This window comes from Onychomys torridus, chromosome 2 (assembly GCF_903995425.1).
Source record: "Onychomys torridus chromosome 2, mOncTor1.1, whole genome shotgun sequence".
In the NCBI taxonomy this organism is placed as follows: domain Eukaryota; kingdom Metazoa; phylum Chordata; class Mammalia; order Rodentia; family Cricetidae; genus Onychomys; species Onychomys torridus.
Genome location: NC_050444.1, coordinates 78394446 through 78421827, shown reverse-complemented (window position 1 = coordinate 78421827; position 27382 = coordinate 78394446). Strand labels below are relative to the sequence as shown.

At 42.1% G+C, this 27382-nt stretch overlaps 1 protein-coding gene across 1 annotated transcript in view; it reads left to right on the top strand.

Moving 5' to 3' along the window:
• The window catches only part of Svep1 (sushi, von Willebrand factor type A, EGF and pentraxin domain containing 1), a 180365-nt gene extending 156786 nt beyond the window's left edge, over positions 1–23579 (top strand). Inside the window, exons 40-48 of the mRNA XM_036180091.1 lie at positions 1441–1596; positions 7913–7976; positions 9986–10159; positions 11432–11608; positions 15368–15538; positions 16818–16913; positions 18515–18610; positions 22005–22098; positions 23174–23579. Of these exons, the coding sequence (XP_036035984.1) occupies positions 1441–1596; positions 7913–7976; positions 9986–10159; positions 11432–11608; positions 15368–15538; positions 16818–16913; positions 18515–18610; positions 22005–22098; positions 23174–23195 (1050 nt within the window). The 3' untranslated portion in view covers positions 23196–23579. The remainder of the gene's footprint in view (positions 1–1440; positions 1597–7912; positions 7977–9985; positions 10160–11431; positions 11609–15367; positions 15539–16817; positions 16914–18514; positions 18611–22004; positions 22099–23173) is intronic.
• The last annotated feature ends 3803 nt before the right edge of the window (positions 23580–27382 follow it).

Here is a 27382-nt window from a genome sequence, read left to right as displayed (position 1 = left end):
CACCAAGCAATCAGTTCTGCTGCAGATGCTAGCTACATGCCATTGGTCAACCCTAACACTGTATACCTGGAGGTTGTGCTGTGCCCCACAGGTTGAGGACTCAGTACCTAAGGCTGCCCACCTCAGTCACCAGGAGCAAGCGTGAGCCTCACCTGGAGTCTCCTCTGGAGTCTCCTCTGACCTAATGACGACTTGTCAGGGTTCCCTCTACCTGTTTCTCAGGGTGTGGGGATTTGCTACAGTGTCTCACTGAACTCAGAAAAGAGATCATTAGAAAGAGCCTCCTTAGGAGCAATAGGCGAAGAGACACATAGGCAAGGTCTGTAGAAGTAGGGCAGGTGGCAGCTTCTGTCTGGTTCCTGCAGAGTTTAGGTGTACCACCTCCTGGAGTATGAATGAGTGTGTTGTTTGCTATTGCATAAACCTCCGTGTGCTCAGGTGTCTAAAAAGTCTCTGACCTCTATTCTTTGGAGACTTAATATTGACTACATCACACAGTTACAATCAGTAAAGCTGACTGTAGAAATGTGGTTGACAGTGAGGTATGTTCTAACCCTGAGGCCTGGTGAAGATACCAAGCAAAGCATGTCCAGAGTTTCCTTGGCCTTTCCAGGTAACTCTGCTTCCTGCTGGGTTCAGTCCAGGACCCTTTCTGAAACTGGGCACCTGACACTCTACTTCCAAACAAGGTGTGCCAGAGAATGTGTTCTTGGACCACTCCAAAACAGGCAGGGAAAGATCTGGGCTTCTATGGCCTTCCTGGGAGAAAATGTTACAAGTAGGAACAGTGGATGACACCAAACACACACACACACACACACACACACACACACACACATACACTAAAAACACATAAATGTGTTAAAAAATTTATTTGAGCTGAGGATCGAACCCAGGGCCTTGCTCTTCCTAGGCAAACGCTCTACCACTGAGCTAACTCCCCAACCCATAAATGTGTTAAAATTTTTTAGAAAATTCAATAATATGGAGAAGACAAAACCCATGCTTCAAACTTTAAGCTCATCACCTGATGCTTCTATTTCTCAGAAACTTGAAATCAAGACATGGAAGTCACATAAAATACAAGAGTGTACTGGGATAATTGGTGGAGTATCTGTACCGACCCTCCCTAAGTCCTATAGACTAGCCCACTCTAGTTAAGACTTCTAGTTTAGTGGAGACTTCCTTATGGGATGGGTCTATTTGGAAGGAAGTGCTTGTTTTGTGCATGTCGGGGATGTCAACAAATGTTCGGCGCTGACTATAAAAACCTTCTAATGGTTGATGTGTTTTGAATAACTACAGATAGATATCAAGCAACACAATTAGGGGAAACCTTGGGTCCTTTGACTCTCACTTTGGGGCTGAGTCTGCCATATAAGTAGCACACTCATGTATGAATTCCTTACTACAGCTTACAATTTGTGGTCTGTCCTTTAGCCTGATGGTACATGGGAGCCACCATTTTCTGATGAATCCTGCATCCCAGTTTTCTGTGGGCAGCCTGAAAGTCCAGAGCATGGATTTGTGGTTGGCAATATGTACAGCTTTGGAAGCACGGTTGTTTATCAGTGTGATTCTGGCTATGAATTAGAGGTAAGGTAACAAATTATTTAACAAAAATGAATGTGCTATTCTGATATGCTTAGGATTCTTTTTAATACTTAAATAACTTAATTTTACCAACACTGCCCTGTAGTTGGAGACCTTCTGTCCAGCCCCCACCAAGCCCTGTTAGTCCAACAACCCATTTGTAAAATAAACACACAGACATTTATATTATTTAAACTGCTTGGCCATTAGCTCAGGCCTACCATTGTCTAGCTCTTACTCTTATATTTATCCCATTTCTATAAATCTATACTTTGCCACGTGGCTTGTGGCTTACCAGTACCTTACATCTTTCTTGTCATGGCAGCGGCTGGCAGTGTCTCTCTGCCCCAGCCTTCCACCTCCCAGAATTCTCTTCTCTCTTGTCCGGCCTATACTTCCTGCCTGACCACTGGCCAAACAGCATTTTATTTATACAGAGCGATATCCACAGCACTGCTCCTAAAACATCTTATTATATTTTGTTACTTTATTCTCTTAACACGTTTTGGAAAACTAGTTAAGATGACTTAGAATTTTTAAACACACAAAAAATATCAGCCAGGTATGGTGACTCATACCTGAGATCTCAGCTACTCCAAGGCAGAGACAGGAGGGTGACAAGTTCAAGGCCTGCCTAGACATCTGTCAAGGCTCTGTCACAAAACAGACATGAAAGAAAGGGCGGGTGTGGCTCAGGGACAGAGTGCTTAGCTAGCATATCCACGGGCCTCATTCAATCCCTAGTTCAAAAAACAGCTTGGAGCTGGAGAGATGGCTCATCTGTTAAGAGCATTTGCTGCTCTTGCAGAGAACCTGGCTTAGGCTCCCAACACCCATGTCAGGCAGTTCCCAACTGGCCCCACTACGTGTCACTACAGGACAGCCACAACAAGGAGGTACTTCCCCAACAGTGAGAGTACAGGCACTGGCAAGCTCTCACCTGAGAGGCCAGCTTCCCCTGTGATATGTCTAGCCTGAAACTTCTCAGAACTGGCCTAAGAAAACCCCAACCTTATCCTTAAGATGACTCCTGGTTGCAGTATTATAGTCCCATCAGCAGCACCTGCATCTCCCTGTGAACTTTAATGGGAGCTCTGAGGTTAATTTTTCTGATTATTATCTCAGTACCAACACTGTCTAGGAGAGCTGCTGTGAATCACAAGAGATTGTCATCTGGCTTTTCAGGAATCTCTTAGTGTTTGCAGGGGTGTGTAAGAACAGGTCTACCTGCAGTATTCATTACCAGTCAGCTGCTGTATGTGTGTGGCACAACCCATTGTGTGTGTGTGTGTGTGTGTGTGTGTGTGTGTGTGTGTGTGTGTGTGTGTGTGTGTGTGTGTGAGAGAGAGAGAGAGAGAGAGAGAGAGAGAGAGAGAGAGAGAGAGAGACTGTGAAATCAAAGAGTTTTCATAAGACAGGACCATGAAAACTGAGACCATATTTCTATGGTTCTTAGTTTATTTCCTCAAAGGTTAAGAAAAGAAACACAAAAAGAATGATGATAACCTAATAATGGATTGTGGCTGGAGAATTTTCCTGTTTTTGAAACTGGGGCATTCCTTACATGAGATTACTGATCTTGGAATATCTTAAAACATATATACACTTTTGGAAACAAAATATACCACTAACTCATGAAATGTGTAGAAATTGATAATTTCACTTAAAATGTTGGGGCAACAGCCTACTGTTAACTATAAAGCTGAAAGTTTATTAGTAACTGTTCTCATTCCAAGCAACCAATAAAATCACCCTAGACTCTTTTCAAAAGATTTATGCCCAGCTACTTGGAAAAATAACGAATACCAGTCTACAGTGAGAGATGGAAAAGATTGCCTGGGAGCCCTCATCACCTGAGATAATGGGAACCTGGAGGGGCTGGAGGGATGGCTCAGTGGTCAAAAGCACCAGCTGCTCTTCCAGAGGACCTGAGTGCAATTCCCAGCAGCCACAGGGTGGCTCACAGCCCTCTGTAGCTCCAGTCCCAGGGGTCCAATTCCCTTCCCTGGTCTCTGGGCAGTGCACACACACGGTGCTCAGACATATAGGCAGGCAAAACATCCACGCACATAAAATAAAAATAAGTAACTCCTTAAAGGAGATGTGGCGCCAACTAGAGGAAGTTTCGAAAGCCATCTGAGCAGCAATACAGACAATCATTCCAACAGAGTGACACGTGTCAAACAGCGTGGACACATAGGAGATTCGTAATGATCCCACAAAGCAGATGCTGCCCCGCAGACTCACATTGAGAACACATAACTGAAGAGGAAGGATTGGCTCCTTAAAGCAGGTGGCATGTGCAGATAACTAAATGCTAATTCGAGGAACACTCACCTTCATAAGACACCCCAGTGAGTTAATGAAAGAGCAGAATTTACAGTCCCTGTGAACTGCTGCATTTAGGCACTGATGAGCTGTGCCTGCTGATGGCACACCCACAAAATAGAGATAATAGACATTTAGGATCAGCTGTGCCTGTTGATGGCACCCACAAAATAAAGATAGTAGGCATTAGTGTCTCTGGATGGTAAGAGCTCTGATGTGTGAATGACTTGCTCCCTTCCAGGAAAAAAAAAAGAGAGAAAGAAAGAAAGAACTTGATTTTATCAAGCCTCTAAGTCTGATAAATAGTATCAGTGACATCATGTAAAACAACCAGCGAAAGTATGTCTGGGAACATCAGCAGAACAAATGACAAGTTTTCCAGACCTGAAACAAATAGATGTACGGGGGAGAGCAGGGGAAATAGAGACGGAATCTAGAGATTTAGGAAGGTATAATTTTTTTTAAATATATGACATTATTATTTACTGTAGTCATGGTATTCTGTAGGGGCAAGCTGATTAGTTATTTTGTCAACCTGACACAAGATGGGGTCATCTGGAAAGACAGAACTCCAATTGAGAAAATGCCTCTCTCAGCTTAGCCTATAGACATGTCTGGCATGTTGACTAATGATAAATGTTGAAGAGCCCCAGCCCCCTGTGGGTGGTGCCACCCATGGGCGAGTGGTTCTGAGTTATCTAAGAAAGCAGACTAGACAAGTCATGGGAGCAAGCTAGTAAGTAACATTCTCCCATGGTCTCTGCATCAGTTCCTTATTGGTGAAATTATTAAGGCCACTCCACATAATTAAAAGGGAGGTTTATTTTGTGGGGTAGCTTACAAATGAAGGGATAGGTTGCAGGGTCTGGGAATGGTATGGCACAGTCCAGCAGTGTTCTCTGGAGAACTCTGCTCAGTCTACCTCCAGCGTCCAGGGTCCTGGAACCAAGAAGAGCCTCTCTTCTCGATCCTGGGTCTTCAGCGTCCTCTCTCAGCCCCGCCTTGTGGGCATGACCATTACCGAAGCCTCAGTGGGGGTTGGAACTTCCAGGCCAAGGCTGGAATGGCTACCCACTACAGTTCCTGCCTGACTTCTCATCATGAACTGTAAGCTGTGTGTAACCTTTGGTTACAGTGTTTATCACAGCACTAGAAAACAAACAAGGTCAAAGGTTTTGCATTTTTAACCAGCCTCTGGCACTAAAAGCTGGTGGATGGGAAAGTGGCTCCAGGTCAGGTCTTAGTCCCAGCAGACTTCTGTGACAGGCTGCTCTACTGAAGGATGCAAAGGAACTGTGTTACCCTCAGCCTGTTGACACATATAGTGCAATGAGCCTCCTTGCTTACATAGCTGTGATGGCTGTGGGCAAATGACCACACCATCCTCAAGGCGTTATCCCAAGTCTTCAGGGTAATCGCCATCATCCACTCCCGGTATTTGAACTACAACCAAAACCAAGCAAAGCAGTCAAGATACCCGATATCAATTATGTCACATTCTTCTACCATGTAAATATGCTCCCATTAGTGTGTGAGGTGAATACCTTTTTATGAGCTATTTGAATCTCAAAAAAAAAAGTACCATGCCTGAAAAAAAATGCAGGAAAAATATATCTAAAGTCAACTAAAGAATAAATCAAAATAAACAAGTGGAGACTGGGTTGGTTATTTTAAAAATTACCACCAGTGAATAATAAAATGGCTGTTAAGGCTCTAAAGTGTCATACAAGAATCTGGACAAGTTGGTTAGAAACTTAGATGGGGGTGTGTGCTAATGGATCTAAAGCTCACGCTTAAGAAGAAGCAAGGCAAGTGAAGGGGAAGAGAGAGGAAAGGACAGAAATGCATAAATATTGCCAGTTACTAAAGAGGAAGTTAATAGTTACTGATAATTTGTTTGAATTTATATTAGAATAAAAATTGGCATGGTCAAACAGAATATTTACCATTCAAATCATTACAGGAAGAGAACAAGCTAAGGACACTGGGAAAATGGAAAACTGTTGACTAAGCCAGTTGACTGCAGTGTGCTCTGTGACTACCTGGTTAGTAAGCTCAGTCAGTAGGCAGTTGTCTAGTTCTTTTAAACTAGTAAACAAGTAACATATAATTTAGGAAAGTATTTTTCTGTCTACAGAAAAAGCACAAGGGTTAAAATTTGTCTTTGGATGAACAATTGTGGAAGCTTTATTTTTCTTTTATATGTTTTCAACTTTTCTACAATGGATGGAATGTTATCATTTTATTAAGAAGAAAATAAAAATGTGTTTTTAAAAAACAGTGAAACTTATGGAACCAGGAGGGTTTTTTGTTTTGTTTTGTTTTGTTTTGGAAAGTCAGAACAGGGCTATCTCATTAAAGTCAATAAGATCTTTACAAGTGAAGATTTATCAATAATTAAACTCATGGCTCAAGACAAAAACAATAGCTCCAAAGAGGACACTAAGGATATCAATCAACTGGGATAAAACAAGAGTAAAGGATTAGCAGCTTCCTAGCTGTTGCTGATTCAGAACACAGCTAAACAAACAAAAACAAAACAAAACAAAAAACAAAAAAAAACCAACGTGGCAGGGGGCTGGAGAGATGGTTCAGCTGCTCCTACAGAGGACCCAAGTTCAGTTCACAGCACCCAAGTCAGCTGGCTCCCAGCCACCTGTAACTCCAGTTCCAGGTGAGCTATCCCTCTCTTCTGGCCGCCATTAGCATCCATATACATGTGGTATACACTGGAACACATATAAGCATAAATAAAATTAGAAAGCAAATAGGTGACAAAATGTGCTATGTGCTGAAAAGTCCACACTCCGAGGGGAGCTCCTGAAGACTTACAAGGAGCAGGAGAGATAATTCAGACAAGAGTGCTCAGTGCACAACCAAGGGGACCTGAGTTTAGAAAACCAATACTCATTAAAAAGCAGGTGTGTGCAGCCCTGTGACCCCAGTGATGTGGGGAGTCGGGGAGTAAAGGACCCTGGGGCTTACTCCAGGCTAGCCAAACTCTAGGTTTAATGAGAACTCTGTCTCTAAGGACCAAGGTCCACAGATAGGTAGGTAGGTAGATGATAGATAGATAGATAGATAGATAGATAGATAGATAGATAGATAGATAGACAGATAGATAAAGAAAGAACAGGCTGGCTGCCATTTGTGCACCATATACACCACACATGAGAGAGAGACAGAAACAGAGAACAAAAGAAGCATAAAACCTAGTCTTTTTAATGCATAGTGTTATAAACCTTTAATTAGTTATTGTTTCATGGTTTATTAGGGATATAATACAAATAGGGAATACAGATAGTTCTGGTAAAAAGATAACAGAAAAACAGGAAGCAAAGATCTACAAAGTTTATACTCAGGAATCAAAGAATAGTCCCTTAGATACCACAGGAGGCAAGCAGCCTACCTAGCCCTGAAAGCTATAGGACATTGGAAAAATATATTCAGATAATTACAAATTATTGTTCAAGAAAGTGGTATCTCAGAAGGCAGAGAAGTAAATTTTAGACTTTACCCAGATTATTTAAAATGTTAAATGCATAGGCCCTTAATACATTTAGGTACAATAGATAAGTCCCGTGGTTGAAAATTTCAGTCCTCAAACCAATACAGTATCTCGTATGCTTTGTTTTATGTATCAAGTATTGAAAGATAAATGCCATTCAAAATCTTTTAAATATACTAAATAAATTTATCTCTGACATTTCTAATCCATTCTTTGTGAGTCTTTGCTATGGATTATAATTAGCTGTCACTTAAAATGGTAGATGAAGTTAAGTCTGCCTTCATCACATGATCCTGCCAGGGAAGAATTTTGGTGAAATTGTTTTTGAGAGTCTAAACTTTACATTATATTGATTTATTATATTCATTCAGCATTCCAGCACTGAGTCACTAAAGTCCACGACTAAAATAGCTTTTCAGTCCTTTCCTGTCTCTCATTATGAAATTAGAATCCTGTTCATGACCCTTCTCTGCTGCTTCACAGGGGAACAGGGAACGAGCCTGCCAAGAGAACGGACAGTGGAGTGGACAGCTGGCGATATGCAGGGGTGAGTTAAATGGCACCTAAAGGTCCCAGGAACAGTGCCTAGGACACAAGATAACAATGCATCTCCATTTTCTTTATATCTCCATTCTGTGCCTTAATAAACAAACACATAAACTACAAGAAAACACTTAATGGCTTTTGCTCAAGGTCCCCAAACAATGAGGGTCAGAGAGTAACTGGAATATGGCATAAGATTGCTGACTCAGCAACAACACAGGGTTTGTTGAGAAACTTGAGATTATTTGCATTTTTGTTTTCTCCAAAAATAAGTGTAAAATAGGCTTAGAACTGTTGCTTGTAGATGAAATAACAAGCACTTAATGACGTCATTTTGACTGATATTGGAACACCAGCCAAACAGATACCCACAGTTGAGCAAAACGGTGCAGGAACTCAGCTTATGAGAATAGCCAAGTTTCCCTGACGATGTGTGGGTTAATCTGTGCCCACCACGTCTTCCCTTTGTTCCAGCCATATGTTCAGAGGTAGAAGAGCAAAATAACTTCACATCTCCAAGAACCTGAAGTCTGTAATGAATATTGTATGGTTGGGATGCAATGAAGAAAAATGTGCTTTTATTCTCAAAAACTTGGGTAAACACTATAATGAAAACATTTTTAAATATTCACTATCATCTCAAGTCACAAAAACACATTTGTTTAGGACTTGAGGCAGTCCATAATAGCATTTCTTTTTTTTTTTAATTATCCCAGTGTTTCTTTTGACTTCAATTATATTTTATTTAATAGCTGAATTAAATCACATATGTCAAAATATAATATAGTCCCAAACATTTAACATTCCCTATTTACATATCACTTTTAAATTTTTTTGCATTTCATATGTTCATTATACATCTATCATTACATAAAGGCATTTTATACAAGTTTATAACTTGCATATCCCAACCCCAGGAGCATGCTATCTAACCTGCTCAGGTTCAAAAGTGTTTGTATGTGCACAAAATAGGAGCAGAGAACAAAGAGGAATCCCACATGTCTGGCTTCATGGTGTTTATGAGTGCTCATTTTAAGTTATTAGTCATACAAATTAATTTCAAGAAATCAGACAACACAAATCAGGAACATATTTTTAAGGTCACCGCTCAGAGTAAAAACTATTAATATTTTGATATCTGTTATTTATACACTTTTTTAGGTATATGCAAAGTCATAAATATTTGTGGGGATGCAAGTATAAATAGTGAGAACCTGATCTGTAAATCCTTCTATAACCCCTGAAATTATTGAGTTTGTTCATATAAGTTATCAGATTTCAAGGGAGCCCGTGCGCATCAGTAGGATGCCCTTGACCAGTGTTTCTCAAAAGCACAGCCCACAGACTGGCAGCATCAGAGGCACCTGGAATCCTGTTCAAACTTGTTCATACTGCTTATAAAACAAGAGTAATCAACTAGAAAGTAAAGTACAGTGGGAAAATAGCAAGAACGGAGAACTGTGAGCTTGAAGAAGTCAGAGGGAAGAATGTTTTTACACACCTTGTTTGAGAATCCTGTATTTTTAGCTGGTCTTACAAACCAAGTGTTATAAAAAATAATAGTGAAATTAGTATCATATAGTAAGTTCACAGCCATAACATCCCTTTATTTTATGCATATGTTCATCTAAAGCCCTACCACATCCATCACTATTAGCAAAATACATAAAGACAAATGAATTATATAGGAATAAACAGCAATCTTCACTTGGAGCATGTGGTAATCCAACAGAAATAGACAGTATGTTTTTTCTATATCAATAAATGCTTTTGTTTCATTCATAAGTAGGCATGTGTGTGTGTTAGTTATGTATACGTGTGTGTGTGTGTGTGTGTGTGTGTGTGTATATATATATATATATATATATGCATTAATAGTCCACATGTGTGCATGCACAACTCACACACACATACACAATACAAAATAACTTCAGCAACTATAGTTTAAAAAAAAAAAAAAAGCAAAGGGCATTTGGGAAAGCATTTAATACAGGGCCTTATTCTTCCTTTCAGAGAACAGATGTGAGGCTCCAACTGAGTTTCTGAATGGGAAGGCTGTCATGGAAAACACCACATCTGGACCCAGCCTGCTGTTTTCCTGCCACAGAGGCTACACCCTGGAAGGGTCCCCTGAGGCACACTGCACTGAAAATGGAACCTGGGATCCCCTGATGCCTCTCTGCAAACGTGTGTGTTGACTCGAAGAGCTGTTTTAATCTGGCTTCACAATTAGCTTCCCGCATATCTTAAATGAAGGGAAATGAGATTGGTCCGGGGAAAGCCACCTCTGGCCATTATGCCCAACTTTATAGGATATTTTAAATCTCTACTTGTATTGTTATAACAGTCTGTCTAAGAATCAGCTTTTATCAGATACCTTGACTGAGTATGAATGCAGGCATCTAGAGAAAATACAAATTAGAGAAAGTATTTTGAAATGAAGATATTGTGAATTCTATTGAGAGGTAGAAAGGAAGTAAGGAAGAAGATATGGTTAAAGACCGATGTTACTACAAAACATAAATGTGGTTAATAGAGAGAATATGTCTGCTGTAATGAAAACAGTGCCAGAGAAATACAACTTGAGACAGCTTCTGGCTGTTGTTGAAAGTATCGTAGTGCACAGTGGAGCCTTTAGAATTAAGAGGAGCCCTACATCAGCGTGACTTGTTTTCGACCCACTTAAAATCAGAAAAAACTGAAATAGCCTGAAGCCTGTGTCAACGTGTGACACACACTAGCTCGGAACAAGCTGAACACTAGCATCACTTCCTGTGTTTCTCTCGGAGCTGTGGGAGCACCCCGTTTTCATCATCAGGTCCACATACTCACAGTGCAGTTCTGTCATTTGGTTCCTCACAGTACAGGTCTGAAGTCAGGCTATACTCGCATAGCAATGTCTGACAGCTCTCTGCTTCCATCCCCTCTGACGAATGTTCGGTAAAAAGAAGGAGTTCCACAGAATTTATCATGCTGTTGACATCTGTCAAGTATTGAGGGGATACTCAATGTGGTCCTTGATTTCTTAGATACCTGATTTTTAATCTGCACAAATAATTTCATGTGGAGTGAAACAAATGTGTGCTTAATGTTTGAAGTTCTAAGTTGTTAAACCTTTTGCTGGGCATGGTCGGCTGAGTCAGGAGGGATGTAAGTTTCAGACCAGGTTGTTCGAAATTTTTTCAAATATCCACATTGTTACTGTCATTGAGAATCGATGGCCGATGGTGGCACATGCCTTTAATCCCAGCACTCAGGAGGCAGGCAGATCTTTGTGAGTTCAAGGTCAGCCTGGTCTACAGAGCGAGATCCAGGAAAGGCACAAAGCTAGAGAGAGAGAGAGAGAGAGAGAGAGAGAGAGAGAGAGAGAATCGATGTTCTGCAGGCCAACTTTGTCTTTAAAGAGAGGAATTGGGGATAGAGGGCTACTCAGTGAGCATCTGCCTCTCCTTTTCACAGCAAATCCGTGCCCAGTCCCTTTCGTGATTCCTGAGAATGCTCTGCTTTCTGAGAGGGAGTTTTACGTCAACCAGAACATCTCTATCAAGTGCAGGGAAGGCTTCCTGCTCAAAGGCGATGGCATCATCACCTGCAACCCTGATGAGACATGGACACAGACCAACTCCAAATGTGAAAGTGAGTCAATGGGCAGAGCCCAGTGAGGGCCATTTAGTATAGAAGGTTCTCCTAGATTTCTGAGGATTTAAAAAAAAAAAGTATATTTTATTTACTATTAGTGTGGGAATGGTTAGAGGGAAGCTGGGGGGAGGAAGGAGGAACAGAGAGAGAGAGAGAGAGAGAGAGAGAGAGAGAGAGAGAGAGAGAGAGAGAGAGAGAGAGAGAGAGAAGGTATAACTTAAAGCATACATGTGGAGGAGGAGGTCAGAGGACAATCAGGTACCAAGGATTTAACTCAGATTGTCACACATGGCCTCACAAGTACTTTTACCGGCTGAGCCATGTTTCTGGCCCTGTGACATTTTAGGGGGATTGTTTTTGTTTTAATTAATGCTAGATTCTGTTTACAACAATGTTTTTAAATATTTGTTTATTTTTATATGTATGAGTCATTTGCCTGGATGTGTGTATGTGCACTATGGGAGTGTTTGGTGCCTTAGAAGGCGTATCGGATCCCCTGCAATTGGAGTTATAGATAATTGTGATCACCATGCAGGTGTTGGGAACTGAACCTGGGTCTGCAAGAGCAGTAGACGCTCATAACCTCTGAGCCATCTCTGTGGTCGTCTGAAATTATTTTCAGTGAAGTAACTTAATTGTTCATAGTTAGATCTCTGCACTATTTTAATTATCATCTGCACTGATGTTTAAAACAACAAAAACATGTTTGAATACTGAACATTTTTTAAAAATGGATTTTCCAGACCAAACTAAAACCTTCCTGATTAGGAGATTAAGATTCACTGAGTAGATTTGTCAAAATGTGCTCTTTGGAGAAAAAGCATGACACTAACCTTAAAAATATGTTTTTTTCCTCCACGTCACCAAAGTCTTCACATTATCCTTTAATGGGCTATGAGTACTTTATGCAAACAAAAATTACCCTGAGATGGTTTTCAACCTCGAGCCTGCATCAGCAGAACTTAAAGATCTCACTAGAATACGAATAGCTGGGCTCCACTTTCCAGTTTCCAGTTCTATGTTTTTGGATGAGACCAGACAGCATCAATTTCTAACAATTCCTGGGTGTTGCTTATGGAGATTGTTATAGTTTGAATATGAAATGTTCCTCATTTACTTGTGTTTTCCATGCTTGGTTCCCTGCTAGCAGCAGTACTTTGAGAAGTTCTAGAAACTTTAGGTAGTGAGACCCAGCTAGAGGAAGTAGGTTACTGGGGCAGGACCTTGTCCCCAGCCCCTTCCTCTCTCACTCACAACAGCTATGAAGTAAAGAATCACTAATGCCACATGGTTCCATGGTCACAACTATCTGTCCAAGCACAGGAGCTCAACAGCCATGGACTGAACCATGTGGAACCACGAGCCAAGATAAGCCTTTCATCTCTCAGGCCATTTCTGACAGGTATTCTGTTCACAGTGCTGAGTGAGCAGAGAAACACTGCTGGTCCAGCACCATGTGAATCCATCCATGTTGCCACACTGCCTTCTGCAATCTAGAGACTTACCTTGCTAATTATGTCTCTCCTGACATCTCTTACCACCCCACCCCACCCCCGTTTCCACTTTGAACATCTCCACATCCGACATCCTACCTCTTGTCTCCCTTGTTGCCCAAGCTACTCTGTCAACAGCAGTCAATAAAAATGTTCATTGGGTCTAACCACATGCAAGGCACTAGGCTATGTAACATAAGAATATTTTGCCTCAGACGTATTCTATCTTCAAAACACTTATGCTCCAATTAGTGAAACAAGACATATGCACATGAATTCTAGCCTCCAAAATTTTAACTCTAAACTTACATGAATACCTTAGCATTCTTTGTCTTAGGATTCTCATTTGTTAATAGTAGTAATACTACTTTTGTCCTGGGTTTATTTTCAACTAGAAATCAGTTGATATATGCTGTATCAGCAGTTTCTCTAGATGGGAAGAAGTGCCCAGTAGCTTGACATCCCCACCTCCAGAATTTTTAGCTAGCAGCCAGGCTACTGTAGCATTGGACTGTGTTTTTTAAAACAAGCCAGAAAATGCCACACCGTACTTTTAGCTAAGATTTGATCCCCAGACACTTAAGAAATCTACCACTAATAAAAGGGAAAGAAGTAACTGAGTGTACATTAAATTTCTCTTTGGCCTTCTGGTCTGGTTCAAAGCCACCTGCCTGAAGGGAACAGGGCCAAGTGGCCTCATTCTGCCCACACATCTTCACCTTGGTTCTTGGCTCCTTGATGCTTGCCATTCAGACCACTGGAAGAGCGAGCAGGAAGAGACGTGTTTTTGGTACAAATGCTTCTTCTGTGCATGCCTGATGACGTATTCTAGAGTGGGCCACAAGTTGCCTTGGAGAGGAGACGGTTTCCATGATTGCTAATCCTCCAGACTCTTTCACATTTTCTATCAGACAGGAAGTCTTGGATTAAAACCACACATCCTTCCCTTGTCTAGGCAACAACCTTCCTCCTCCTGACTACCTGCTTCTCATATTAATCCCTACAAATCAGAAATTAAAATTTAATGCACATGAGAATCACCCAGGGTGGGTATGTAAAATGCCGGTTCCCAAGTCCAAAACCTCAGAAATGTGTACCTAAAACCCCAAATGACTCCCATATAGGTGCTTTGATTATTAAACTGCTATAAGACAACCATCGGTTCCATGTGATCTTTCTATGGGCTGTCGCCCCAGTTAGAAACCCTCCCCCTCTGGCCCACCAGCACTCTCTAGCATGGTACAAATGCCACTTCCCTGTGGTTCATACCTTGAAACCTCTAAGCACAGTTATATGTACATTGGTGCTTTTACAGCATGGCGTCTATCCTCATGACACAGCTCACAGGAGGCTTGTTATACCATGCGTCTGTCCTTCTCTCCTTATCTGAACAAAGCGTGGCATTTATTTCTTCCCAGTACATCGTAGGCATTTCATCTAGCCTAGAAGGAAAAGGAAATGTAGAAACATCATACAAATGTATTATTTCCTCGACTAAATCTTAATGATAGCATGATAACGAAATGCCTTTTGTAAGCAGGTCATGTAGTCTGAACACCTGTTAGATTTACACAAACTGGATACATAGTAGAATACTGAGTTCAGCCCAGTCCACAGTGCACCCCAGAATTATCTTGAGATATCTTTAAAAAAAAAAAACCTTCAAAGCAAAAACAGCTATGGTAATCTTGATTTAAATAGACTTTGGAAAAGGACAGTTACTTAGTCTAACATAGATTCCCACAGATACTTTGCAGTATCAAAAAGAGGTCTTGAATTCCATGAAACCCAGCCACAGGCTATTGTTGGCATCCATTCATTTCCTAAATGCACACTGAGCTCTGGGGCTGCCAGTGCTGTTCTCAGCAATGACAGAACATTTCATAGTCTGTAGGCTACCATGCTCCTTTTGCCCTCTGCTAATTTGATAAGCATTCTGTTTCAACCTTCTCTGGCAGCCGCCTCTCTGGCGAGGTATGAGACCTCATCCTTGTTCTCTACCTCCTGTCTTTCCTTGGGTTTCAAACAGCTCAGCCTGGACATTGAGTCACAGGACAAAGACCCTGTGGTATTGTAATCTAATTCCACTAAAATGGCAGATTATGCTTTCAGTTCCAAGTATTCTAGACATTATACAGGTGGAAATATTTTTTGTATGTATTTTATCTATGATCATTAAACTGATTTCAGTTTTCATGGTAGGGTTGTGCTCTCAATCTTGGTTAGTTGGAAAGGCTCAATTGTTATTTGTGTCTTCCTCTAGAAATTTCATGTGGTCCTCCAAATCATGTAGAAAATGCGATTGCTCGAGGTGTCCATTACCAATATGGGGACATGATCACCTACTCCTGTTACAGTGGGTATATGCTAGAAGGTTCCCTAAGGAGTGTATGCCTAGAAAATGGAACATGGACATCATCTCCTATTTGCAGAGGTAAGAGAATATTTGATCATTTCCAAGTTACACTGCAGAGAAATGTGTACAGAGGTCAATATAACCAACAATTTGTATGCACATCACTTTGATTTTTCTTGGTCTTAAATTTGGCTTAACAACTGTATCATTTTCCATAACTTGCTATTTTACTTTTTTGAAAATCTGCTCAAAATAGAAAAAGGTAGGCTGGGTGGTAGTGACACATGCCTCTAATCCCAGCACCCAGGAGGCAGAGACAGGTGGATCTCTGTGAGTTCGAGGACAGCCTGGTCCACAGAGTGAGTTCCAGGACAGACTCCAAAGCTACAGAGAGAATCCCTGTCTCAAAAAGAGAGAGAGAGAGAGAGAGAGAGAGAGAGAGAGAGAGAGAGAGAGAGATGTAGAGGGAGACGGAGAGGAAGGAAGGAAGGAAGGAAGGAAGGAAGGAAGGAAGGAAGGAAGGAAGGTAGGAAGGAAGGAAGGAAGGAAGGAAGGAAGGAAGGAAGGAAGGAAGGAAGGAAGAGAAAGAAAAATGGAAAAAGATAACAAGGTCTCCAAGTACACTCCTCTAAAGCTGATACTTTCCTAACAACATCTGAATGGTTTTTGAAATCACAGTTGTTTCATTTATTGTGAAAGCATTTACTAAAAATCAAGAACTGTTACTGAGCATACAGTCTAAAGCGGTCAAATTCAGAGAGCTGTGGGGTGCAATGGTGGTTCAAGCCCTGAGGGAAGAGGCGTATAGACATTAGTCCTAGAATACGGAGTTTCAGTTAGTTGAGAGGGACACACTCTGAAGAACACATCTGATGCATTCCTGCTACAGTTAACAGTATTGTACTGCAGCTTTGAAATTTGCAGGGGGAATGAAAGGAGAGAGGAAAGGAGGGAGGAGAGGAGGGAGGAAAGGGGAGGGAGGAGAGGAGGGAGGAAGGGAAGGAGGGAAGGAAGAAGAGGAAGGAAGAGGGAGAGAAAACTGGTAATTATGTGTGCTAACAAACAGTAATTGGCTTGACTGCATATTTTATAACACGTGCATAAAACAGACTATCAAGTTCTAAGTTGTCAATACAGTTTGCATTTGTCCAGTTCACCTCCATAAAGATGGGGGGTGTCATGGTAACAGCCAACAACTCATGCCTCTCCTCATCTGTTGAAATTCTTTCTTGGTTTTTAACTGTATTTCTGTTCTCTAAAGCCTGCACCATTTATGAATTGTGAATGAGAAATCCTGCTGTCTAGTATCAACTTTCCAAAATTTCCTGAAATTATGAATCACCTTGTTTCTTTCCAGCTGTCTGTCGGTTCCCATGTCAGAATGGAGGTGTCTGCCAACGTCCAAATGCTTGTTCCTGCCCAGAGGGCTGGATGGGGCGTCTCTGTGAAGAGCGTGAGTCTGTCCTTGAATGTTTCTTTGCGCCCCATCATTTGCTGAGAAGCTGCTGGCTTACGATAGTTCCTGGGAACGCCTTACTGCCCTGCAGAACTGATGGTCTCAAATCCTTGCTGCAGACCGGAGTGTGCAGAGCTACACTCATAGATCACTAGGCTGCAGAAGATCTATGCAGCTGCCTCATCTGAAGTCACATGCCTCCTGGTACTCAGCACCAGGGTCTTGTTAGGAAGGGGCTTGTGATCCTGCTGCAGCGCTCTCTTCCCTTACCTCAGTTCAGGGATAACCAGTGCAGCCTTTGCTACAGTTGGAATAACTGTGCCGCACCGCAGAGCACTGTGCCTTTCAGGGAACTCGTGAGCCCACCATGGCTCCTGGTCATGCGAAAGTCACTCCTAATTAAGAAAATAGGGGAAATCAGAAGTCCTAATCTATACAATATTTAATAAATTAACAGAATTCTTATCTTTACTTAAAGTATGCTCAGCTTATTGGCTCGTATAAATAACTACTTGGAATTTTTTATTTAATTATTTGTGTACACGCCTGTGCCATAGAGCATGTGTGGAGGTCAGAGGACAACTCTCAGGAGCTGGTTCTCTCCTTCCACCCAGGGTCCTGGGGCTCACACCCAGGTCATCAGGTTTGCTCGTCAAGTGCTTTTTAACCTACTGAGCCGTCTCGGTGGCCCTCGGTAAGTTGTTTGAAATGACTTCTAATGTCTAAAGGTGACTACTTTAATGTCCTAATGTGTCAGGATCAGACAGTTTCCTGTGTGGATAGGCCATGCTGAGGCATTGGTGTGACAGCAGTCAAGGTAGACCAGTTGGCTTCTTTCCCCTAAATGCAAGGCCAACTCTAAAACTTCATGTGACTTTCTCACCTATGTTTTAAAGGAAAATGAGTAACGGCTGTTATCAAATCAAGTATTTTCACAGTGGCTAAGAAGAAAGAAGTGCCACATTTTTCCCTCCCCTTTTCATGTGGGGCTGGCTCCCAGGCTTCAATGCCATAATACCCAGAGTCTACAGATACTGAGGTACCCCAGCCACAGGCCAGGATTAGCTAGCTTAGCTTGCTGAGCATATGCCTGCCCTTCTGCATATAGCAGGGGTGGCACAGACTTTAACTGGCATAGAAGCCATCTTGCAGAGGCTTTAAGATCCAGACTCTGGAGCTGGGCAGTGGTGGAGTACACCTTTAATCCCAGTACTTGGGAGGCAGAGGCAGGCGGATCTCTGTGAGTTGAAATGATGATTAATGGAGTTCGTTCTGCTTATGTTGCAAAGAGTGAAAGCAGAGCATTTAGCAAACCTGGGGGATGGAGTGCCCTGAAGGAAAGCGTGCATTTGGCCTCCACAGTTACACCTGAGTCAGGAGCAGACTCCCTCCTGGTTGTGCTTTCCCGGCAATAGTAATTAGCAATCAGGGTGCATGTGAGAAGGAAGAGCCTCAAGTGAGCCACACCAAGTTTCTCCTCCAGCAAAATGGATTTTGAACATTTGAGCAGGCCTGAACCTGGGTGTTGTGATCAAATCCTTTGTCAACACATTTTTATCTGTTCTGGTTTTTGTTTGTTTGTTTTGTTTTGTTTTTAGCAATATGCATACTTCCCTGTTTGAATGGCGGACGCTGTGTGGCCCCTTATCAGTGTGACTGCCCTGCAGGCTGGACTGGGTCCCGCTGTCATACAGGTAGGCTTCCCTCTGTGGTTCGTTTTCTTAATGGTTTGGTTTCATGAAACCATAGGAGACAATGATGGGCTAAACTTGGACTGAAAGGTGATGTTGCAACAGAATGGTACCAGCCATTCTCAAGAATGTCTCAGGACCACCATGTGACCAGTTCTAAACACTGAATTAGATCACCCCTGAAAAACCTTTCCAGAGAATGCACCAAAGAACACCATCTACATCATCAGCTACTCAATCCTTCCTGAACAATGTCTCTTATACCCTACTGTACCCCATTAGGTAGTAAAGACCTCTTCTCTGGATCCTATCCATTATCTACTAGTTGATTCTTAGTTCCATTTCTGGGCCAACCATCACTAATTAAGAGTCACTGGATGATCATTCCACGCAAAGGCATGGAGCATGAAGATGCATAGGTACATACTGTTGTGTAACTGCAACTCAACCACATATGACAGAGCCACAAAAGAACACAGGGGCATGGCTGGAAAGATAGCATCAAGTTAGGAAACACATATGGCAAATTCAAGATGCTAGACTATGCTGTGAGAGCATAGGAGCCCTGGAAGGTTTTAGGCAGGAATAATATATGGTGATGAGTGGAGACTGGAAAGATGTCTCAGTGATTAAGAGCACTGGCTGCTCTTCCAGAGGACTAGGCTTCAATTTCTAGTACCCACATGGTGGCTCACAACTGTCTGTAACTTCAGTTCCAGGTGATCCTATGCCCTTTTCTGGCCTCTGTGAGCACCCAGCAAGCATATGGTACACAAACATACATGCAGACAGACCACCCATGTACTTAAAAAGGGTTTTGTGTTTTTGAACAGAAAATGTGGTTTTGGCAGCAGTAAGGGATTAGATGGGAAGTTATAGGTGCACTGTAGACAAGAAGTAACAAAAATCTTGAAAATTTATAACCCCAAAAGATGGTGGCTCTGTGACAAGCTGGAAAAGTAGAATCAATGCTATTTGGTTACAGATCTGGTTTGTGTGGAGGGAGGGGTTTACAGGGGATACAGATACAAGGGGAGGTGATTCTGTTCTTTCCAGTTTGGCCTCAGGAATTGAAACCAATGCCTGTTGTTTGTTTTTCCTCATTTGGGGGGCCTGCCACCCAGCTCCCAAATAAATCACACATGGAGGTTTATCCTCAATTATGAATGCCTGGCCTTAGTTTGGTTTGTTTCTTGCTAGCTTTTCTTAACTTTAAATTACCCCATCTACCTTTTGCCTCTGGGCCTTTCCCCTTTCTTTTGGATATCTTGTTTTCACTCTTACTGCCTGGTTTGCTGTGTAGCTGGGTGGCTGGCTCCTGATGTCTTCCTCCTTCTCTGGCTACATCTTCCTGCTTTTTCCCAGATTTCTCCTTCTGTACATTCTCTCTGCCTGCCAGCCCCTCTTATCCTTTATCCTGCCTTGCTATTGGCCGTCCAGTTCTTAATAGACCACTAGGTGTTTTAGACAGGCACAGTAACACAGCGTCACAGAGTTAAACAAATGCAGCATAAACAAAAGGAACACACCTTAAAATAATATTCGCCGGGTGGTGGTGGTGCAAGCCTTTAATCCCAGCACTTGGGAGGCAGGTGCATCTCTGTGAGTTCCTACAGAGTGAGTTCCAGGAAAAGGGTGCAAACCTACACAGGGAAACTGTCTCAAAGAAACTGATAATAATAATAATAATAATAATAATAATAATAATAATAATAAATATTCAACAACAGATGCCATTTTCTGAACTAGAAGAGTCAAGGAACACAGGTAGGTGTCTAGGCAAGGAGTTGAGCTAATAATCTGGGACACACAAGGGCAGTGGTCTGAATTGCAGTCACATGATGGTTTGGGTTCCCAGCAGACACATCTAGATTGAAGATAGATTTGTATATCATCAATAAAAGGCATTTAAGGGGGAGGAAATGGCGTTGTGCAGAAGACACACATGAGTGGGCGACCCACATGGGTATAAGAAGGAAGGAGGAAGCAGCTGGGAAATGAAAACACTGCTGCTGATGACCAGCCAGGAACCATCAAGCAGTGTGCTCCAGAGAGAGTCACGGTGTCTTATCTCCGCAAACGGAAACTATGAGGTCTTGGACGGGGATGCTCTGGTTTTATGTTTTGCTGGGCTTTATTCTGTTTGTCTCATTTTTTGTTTTTGTTTTTGTTTTTTTTCTTTTCTGATTAAATTGCAAGTAAGTGTACCCTGCTGACCTGCTCTTATTCTTACTTAGCAAGAGGCTCCTGCAAGGGGCCAGCCTCGTGTTTACGACTCCCTTCTCCTCTTGACCCCGGGTCTTGTGCCGGGTACCTGCGCAGCAAACAGTTCACTGTGTTTTATGAAGGATGGGTTTTCATCCAGGAAAGGACCTGCCTAGCTGTGCTAAAGTAAAACTCATGTCCAGTTCTCCCCTGATAGTTCCTGTATGGACTCACCTTCCCTCAGGACAGGTTTGACAGATAGTCAATGGACTTTTATCAGTTTTTAGACTCCATGGTGTTTTCAAGACCAGACTTGTGCACATGATGAGTTTGTGGGCTTGTGGAAAAGGCACCTGTGTAGCTGATCTTTGGGCATTCTCTTGGGGTTGCTTCTTGACTAATTTTAATTTTAGCCCTAACTAAAGTTCTTGAATTCTGATTAGTGCTGGTTTGTTTGTTGTTTTGTCTAAGAGAGCCTGAGAGGTGTCTCCTGGCCAACCACAAAGAACCCTTAGGCACCTGTTTTATGTGTATGAGTGTTCTGTGTGCATATATGTCTGTGTAGCGCTTTCATGCCTGATGCCTGAGGAGGCAAGAGGAGGGCATCAGATCCTCTAGAACTGGAGTTACAGATGGTTGTGATCCCCCATGTGGCTAATGGGAATCAAACTTGGATTCTCTGGAAGAGTAGCCAGTACCCTTAACCACTGAGCCGTCTCTCCAGCCTCATCTGTTGTTCTGGGCACTTTCTGTGTGACAGACTTATTCTCCTGTCAGCTGGTGTCTGACTTAATCAATTTAGAGTTTATTGCTGCCCCCACCCCCACCCTGAGAGCCACAAATTAACTGAGTGTATGAAAACTTAGAGCTCAGAACAAAGTGCCAAACTGGTTGCACACATTAAAATAATAATAGAGTATTTTAAAAGACAACCCAGGGGGCTTGACATGATCAGTAAAGAAGATCTTAGTGGGGTGAAACTTAATGTGGGGGTGGGGGGGGTATGAAAACCCAAACAGCTCAGCAGGGGGACAGGAGGTGACACCACATATGGATGTAAGGGGTGTGAGGAGTTCTCAGTGGTGGATCAGTGGGAAGAAAGGGCCAATCCTACCTATAAGCTTCTGTGACATCTTCAGAATGTCTAAGTATTGACTACGTGAATTCATGCATTTTTTTTTTTCCATAATAGCTGTTTGCCAGTCTCCCTGCTTAAATGGTGGGAAATGCATAAGACCAAACCGGTGCCATTGTCTCTCAGCCTGGACAGGACACAATTGCTCCAGGTAAGACAGCCCAAAACAAACGGTGAGCTACAACTCAACTGTATGGCAGGGACAATAGAAGTTCAAGAGCCAGAAGGTGTCTCTAGCTGCAGTGTAAACTTTGTTAATCACGGGATATCTAGGTATTCTCTCCAAACCGTCACTAAACCCAAAGCATGAAGAAGATGAGATCTCAAAAATGAACAGTACTGGGCTCCCTTCAGCGGCACATATACTAAAACTGGAGGCATACGGAGACTGACGTGGCCCCTGTGTGAAGGTGATGCATATGGAACTTGTGACCCTCCTGCCTCAACCTCCCAAGGCCTGGGACAGACTTTTCCATGACTAAAGAAAAAAAATTCAGGGCTGGTGGGATGGCTCAGCAGGTGGAGGTGATTTCTGTGAAGCCTGAAAACCTGAGTTTGATTCCTGGGATACATGTGCTGGAGGGAGAGAATTAGTTTCCGCAAGTTGTCCTCTGACCGCCACACATGAGCTGTGGCACAGGCACATACATGTACACACACACATACATGCATGCATGCACACTACATAAATGATAAAGATAATATTCTTGAACAGAAAATAGAAAATAAACAATGAACTTAACATATTTTATTGAAAATGTCCCAGCAAGGTAGAATATAATGGTGTACATCTTTAATCCCAGCATTCCAGAGGCAGTGACAGGAGGACCTCTGTGAGTTCTAAGCCACTCTGGTCTACATAGCAAGTTCCAGGCCAGCCAGAAGTGCATAGTGAAACCCTGTCTCAAAAAAATAATAAAAAGAAGGAAGGAAGGAAAGAGGAAGGGAGGGAGGGAAAGAGAGAGAGAGAACCCCAGCCAATGTGTGAGCTTTTTGACTACACTATCACTATTGATGTTGATAAAAATGTTTCCTAATACTTCAATTTTTCCATGCCCCTTCCTTCTCCCAAGGAACAACCCTCATCCTTAACAAGTATTTTTACAGATATGCCTACGGGGCTAAAATTTACTGCCCCCTCTCCATGAGTACCCCAAAATTCCTCCCTACCTCAACTTCATCGCTCCTCTTGAAGCTATTGGTTTTGTTATGTTTTCTTTCTTCAGGAGGAGGAGAACTGGGTTTTGACACCCCCCCACCCCCCACCGCCTCTCCCGAAGCAGGGTCATCTCCTCCTGGTAGCTCCTGGAACTCACACCAAGGAAGACCAACACGGTGCTTGGGCTTGTTTGTTTTATAAGCTTAAGGTTGACTTCTTAATTTTGTGATCTATTTTGTTATTCTTTGTGACGTCCTTTCTTACATGTTTCCATTGTTTAAATATGCTTGCATTTTCTATATAAAAAGTTATATTAAACAGATGCTGCTCCACCCTCACCAGATGTACATACTCTGCTGTCTGCTGAGAAAGTCCCTGGAACACATTTTTGTTCAGTTACTTAAAGATGACTTTCCATTAAAATATATTTTGCTACTAAATAAGATTTTGCTGGGTAGTAGTTTTTTTCTGAGGCGTCTGGGGAACAAAGAAGAGGACTTATGAACTTCCTTCTAACCCTCTGGCAAAGCACATGGTCACATGAAATGCACTGAACAGTTAGGATAAAAGAGGTCTCTCCTTTAGTCCTATCTTGTTTACAGTGTGTGGCTGTAGAGGGCCCCTTTCTTCAGTAAGAGGACCCCTGTTGGACCCAGTGCCCTCTGCAAAATCCTGTCCTGATGTTGAGGGTGACACTTAGAGGATCCTTTTCCTCATTTGGAAAGCCAAAGACATCAACTTAGTGGTGAGGGGTGGAATGATCATAATTTATGAGAAAATATACTCTGAAAATTTCTAAGAGGTGTCTCCTGGGTCCCCTGGAAAGAAGGAAAAAAGGAAGGAAGGAAGGAAGGAAGGGAGGGAGGGAGGGAGGGAGGGAGGGAGGGAAGAAGGAAGGAAGGAAGGAAGGAAGGAGAGAAAGAGAAAATTACAGATGGTAGCCAGAAGACAGTCCAGCTGTACACAGTTTCCATGACTTCATCTACATCCATCATTACACTTACTTCAGAATAAAGACTTCCCAGACTTCAGAAAATGAAGCCAAACCCTAGATTTTGTTTAATATACTGAATATATAACTATATTGGCTCTGCTGTCTGGGAGAACTTCTCCCATGGGGCACAGGGCGCACTGTAGCACAGCAGAGATACAGGACAGGTGACAAGGGTCTTGCTGTTCCTGATGGTCTCTTTGTCATTGGCTCATTCTCTTGACATCCCCCACTTCTCATTCTTATGTCCTTACAGGCCCGCTTGTCATTCAGTTTGTCTACAGTTGGGCTTCCATCCTGTGTTGATCCTTGTCATTTATAACCATAAAAATGCAAAAATAAAGGTTAAAATCTATGACTAATGAAAAGAAAGCCATTGATAGTAATACTTGATTCTCAGGGTACTACTGATGAAACACACCTGTAGCTTCTGTTACTTTGAATAGGTTTAAAAGTTTAGAATTTGGATTCTTTTACTTTGAATGGATTAAAAGGGTTATAAATCCAAAGTAAGCCAAATTAGATGTGTTAGGCAAGGTTTTAAGGAAGCAACCCATCATATAAGTGAGGGTTTTTTTTTTTTAATCTTTGGGGTGGGGATGTATGATATTTAGGGGGGTGCACATGTGTGTGCATGCATGAACATACACATAGTGGTCTTCACCTTGTTTGAGACAGAGTCTCTCATGCACCACGGCACACACCAGGCTTGCTGGACTGCAGGCTTCTAGGAATTCTGTCTCTGCTTCTGATCTCGCTGTCGGAGCCCTCGAGTTGCAGACATGTGCTCCTGCACTATGCTTGGACCACATAGTTCTCCTGCTCTTCAGAGCAGCTGTGCCTGCTTGCAATAGAGCATCAGGAACAGACCCGCAGGAATAACCGCTCCCTTGGAGAAGGAGGTGACAGGGCAGCTTCCTGGACCCTCACCTGAGACAAAGCCAAGCAAAAACATGTTTTAGGATAAGGCAGCTCACCATGGCACTGTCTTTATCAGTGAAGGTATGCACATAGACAACATCCAATGTTAGGAGCCCTCAGGTATGCTAACTTTATATTTGCAGAATTAAATATTATGCAGCCCTCAAAAATAATGCAGCATCATGGAACTTTTCAGAAGCTGAAAGCCATGGTGTGACAGGTGGTAGGTGAGAATCAGGATACAAAATGTTCTAGACCAGGGTGTAGTTCAATGGCAGAGTAGGTACTTATGTGCAGGAGACCCTGGATTTAACCCCAATGATCTTCTTACAAACTTCCTTGGCAGAAGACTTAAAAACTCTGTTTTAAAAATAAGAAGGAAAGGCGGGGCAGCAGTGGTGCACATCTTTAATCCCCGCACTCAGGAAGCAGAGCCAGGTGGATCTCTGTGAGTTTGAAGCCAGCCTGGTCTACAGAGTGAGATCCAGGACAGGCACCAAAACTATACAGAGAAACCCTGTCTCGGAAAAAAAAAAAAAAAAGAAGAAGGAAAATGCCCAACATCACAAGTCATCTATGTGCATTATGTCTCAATTTAAAATGTGAGATGACTCAGATATTAAAAGCACTTACTACTCTTGCAGAGAACCAAATTCAGTTCCCAACACCCACATCAGGTGGTTCCCAACGATGTTAGTTCAGCTCCACAGGATTTGAGGCCTTCTGCAATTATATTCATAGGCGCGCACACACACACGCACACACACAATTTAAAAAAAAAAAACTGAATTTAAAAAAATTTAAAACAAGGTATGTGTGGACCCAAATATCTCTGGGTCCAGTCCCGGTGGCTTCTCCACAGGGAGAAAGTGGAACAGAATTAGCCGTGATCTGAAGGAGAAAGAAGCAAACACAGGCAGCAGCACAAGGAAGTCTTCTATTTGCGTTTTGCAAGATATGACAGGCCCTGGTGTGTCATCACAGTCGACAGATGAAAGCCCAAGGGCAGTGTCATGTGATTTAAGATGGTTTTTAAAAGTGAGACAGACAAGATCAGGCGTGTTCAGGGTGGTATGGCAGTAGACTCCAAGAACACATCAAAACAATTATCCACCATGATCAGTAGGCTTCATCCTAGGGACGCAAGGGTGGTTCAACATACGAAAGTCTGTCAATGTAATACACCATATAAACAAACTCAAGGAAAAAAACCACATGATCATCTCACTAGATGCTGAAAAGGCCTTTGACAAAAATCCAACACCCCTTCATGATAAAGGTCTTGGAGTGATCAGGAATACAGGGAACATACCTAAACATAATAAAGGAAATTTACAGCAAGCCAACAGCCAACATCAAAGTAAATGGAGAGAAACTCAAAGCGATTCCACTAAAATCAGGAACAAGACAAGGCTGTCTGCACTCCCCATACTTATTCAATATAATACTTGAAGTTCTAGCCAGAGCAATAAGACAACATAAGGAGATCAAGGGGATACAGATTGGAAAGGAAGAAGTCAAGCTTTCCCTATTTGCAGATGACATAGTATACATAAGTGACCCCAAATTCAACCAAGGAACTCATACAGCTTATAAACACCTTTGGCAATGTAGCAGGATACAGGATTAACTAAAAAAAAAAAAAAAAAAAAAAAAAAAAAAAAATCAGTAGCACTCCTATATACAAGTGACAAATGGGCTGAGAAAGAAATCAGAGATACATCACCCTTTACAATAGCCACAAATAATATAAAATACTTGGGATAACTCTAACTAGACAAGCAAAGGACCTGTATGACAAGAACTTTAAGTCCCTGAAGAAAGAAATTGAAGAAGATAACAGAAAATGGGAAGATCTCCCATGCTTATGGATAGGATTAATGTAGTGAAAATGGCAATCTTACCAAAAGCAATTTACAGATTCAAAGCAATCCCCATCAAAATCCTAACACAATTCTTCACAGACCTGGAAAGAACAATACTCAACTTCATATGGAAAAACAAAAAACCCATGATAGCCAAAAGTATCCTGTAAAATAAAACAACCTCTGGAGGCATCACAATCCCTGACTTCAAGCTCTACTATAGAGCTACAGTAATAAAAACAACTTGGTACTGGCATAAAACTGACATGTGGACCAATGGAACTGAATTGAAGACCCTGACATTAATATACACACCTATGAAGCCCTGATTTTCGACAAAGAAGCCAAAACTGTACAATGGAAAAAAGGAAGCATCTTCAACAAATGGTGCTGGCATAACTAGATGTTAACATGCAGAAGATTGCAAATAGATCCATATCTGTCACCATGCACAAAACTTAAGTCCAAGTGGATCAAAGACCTCAACATAAATCCAGTT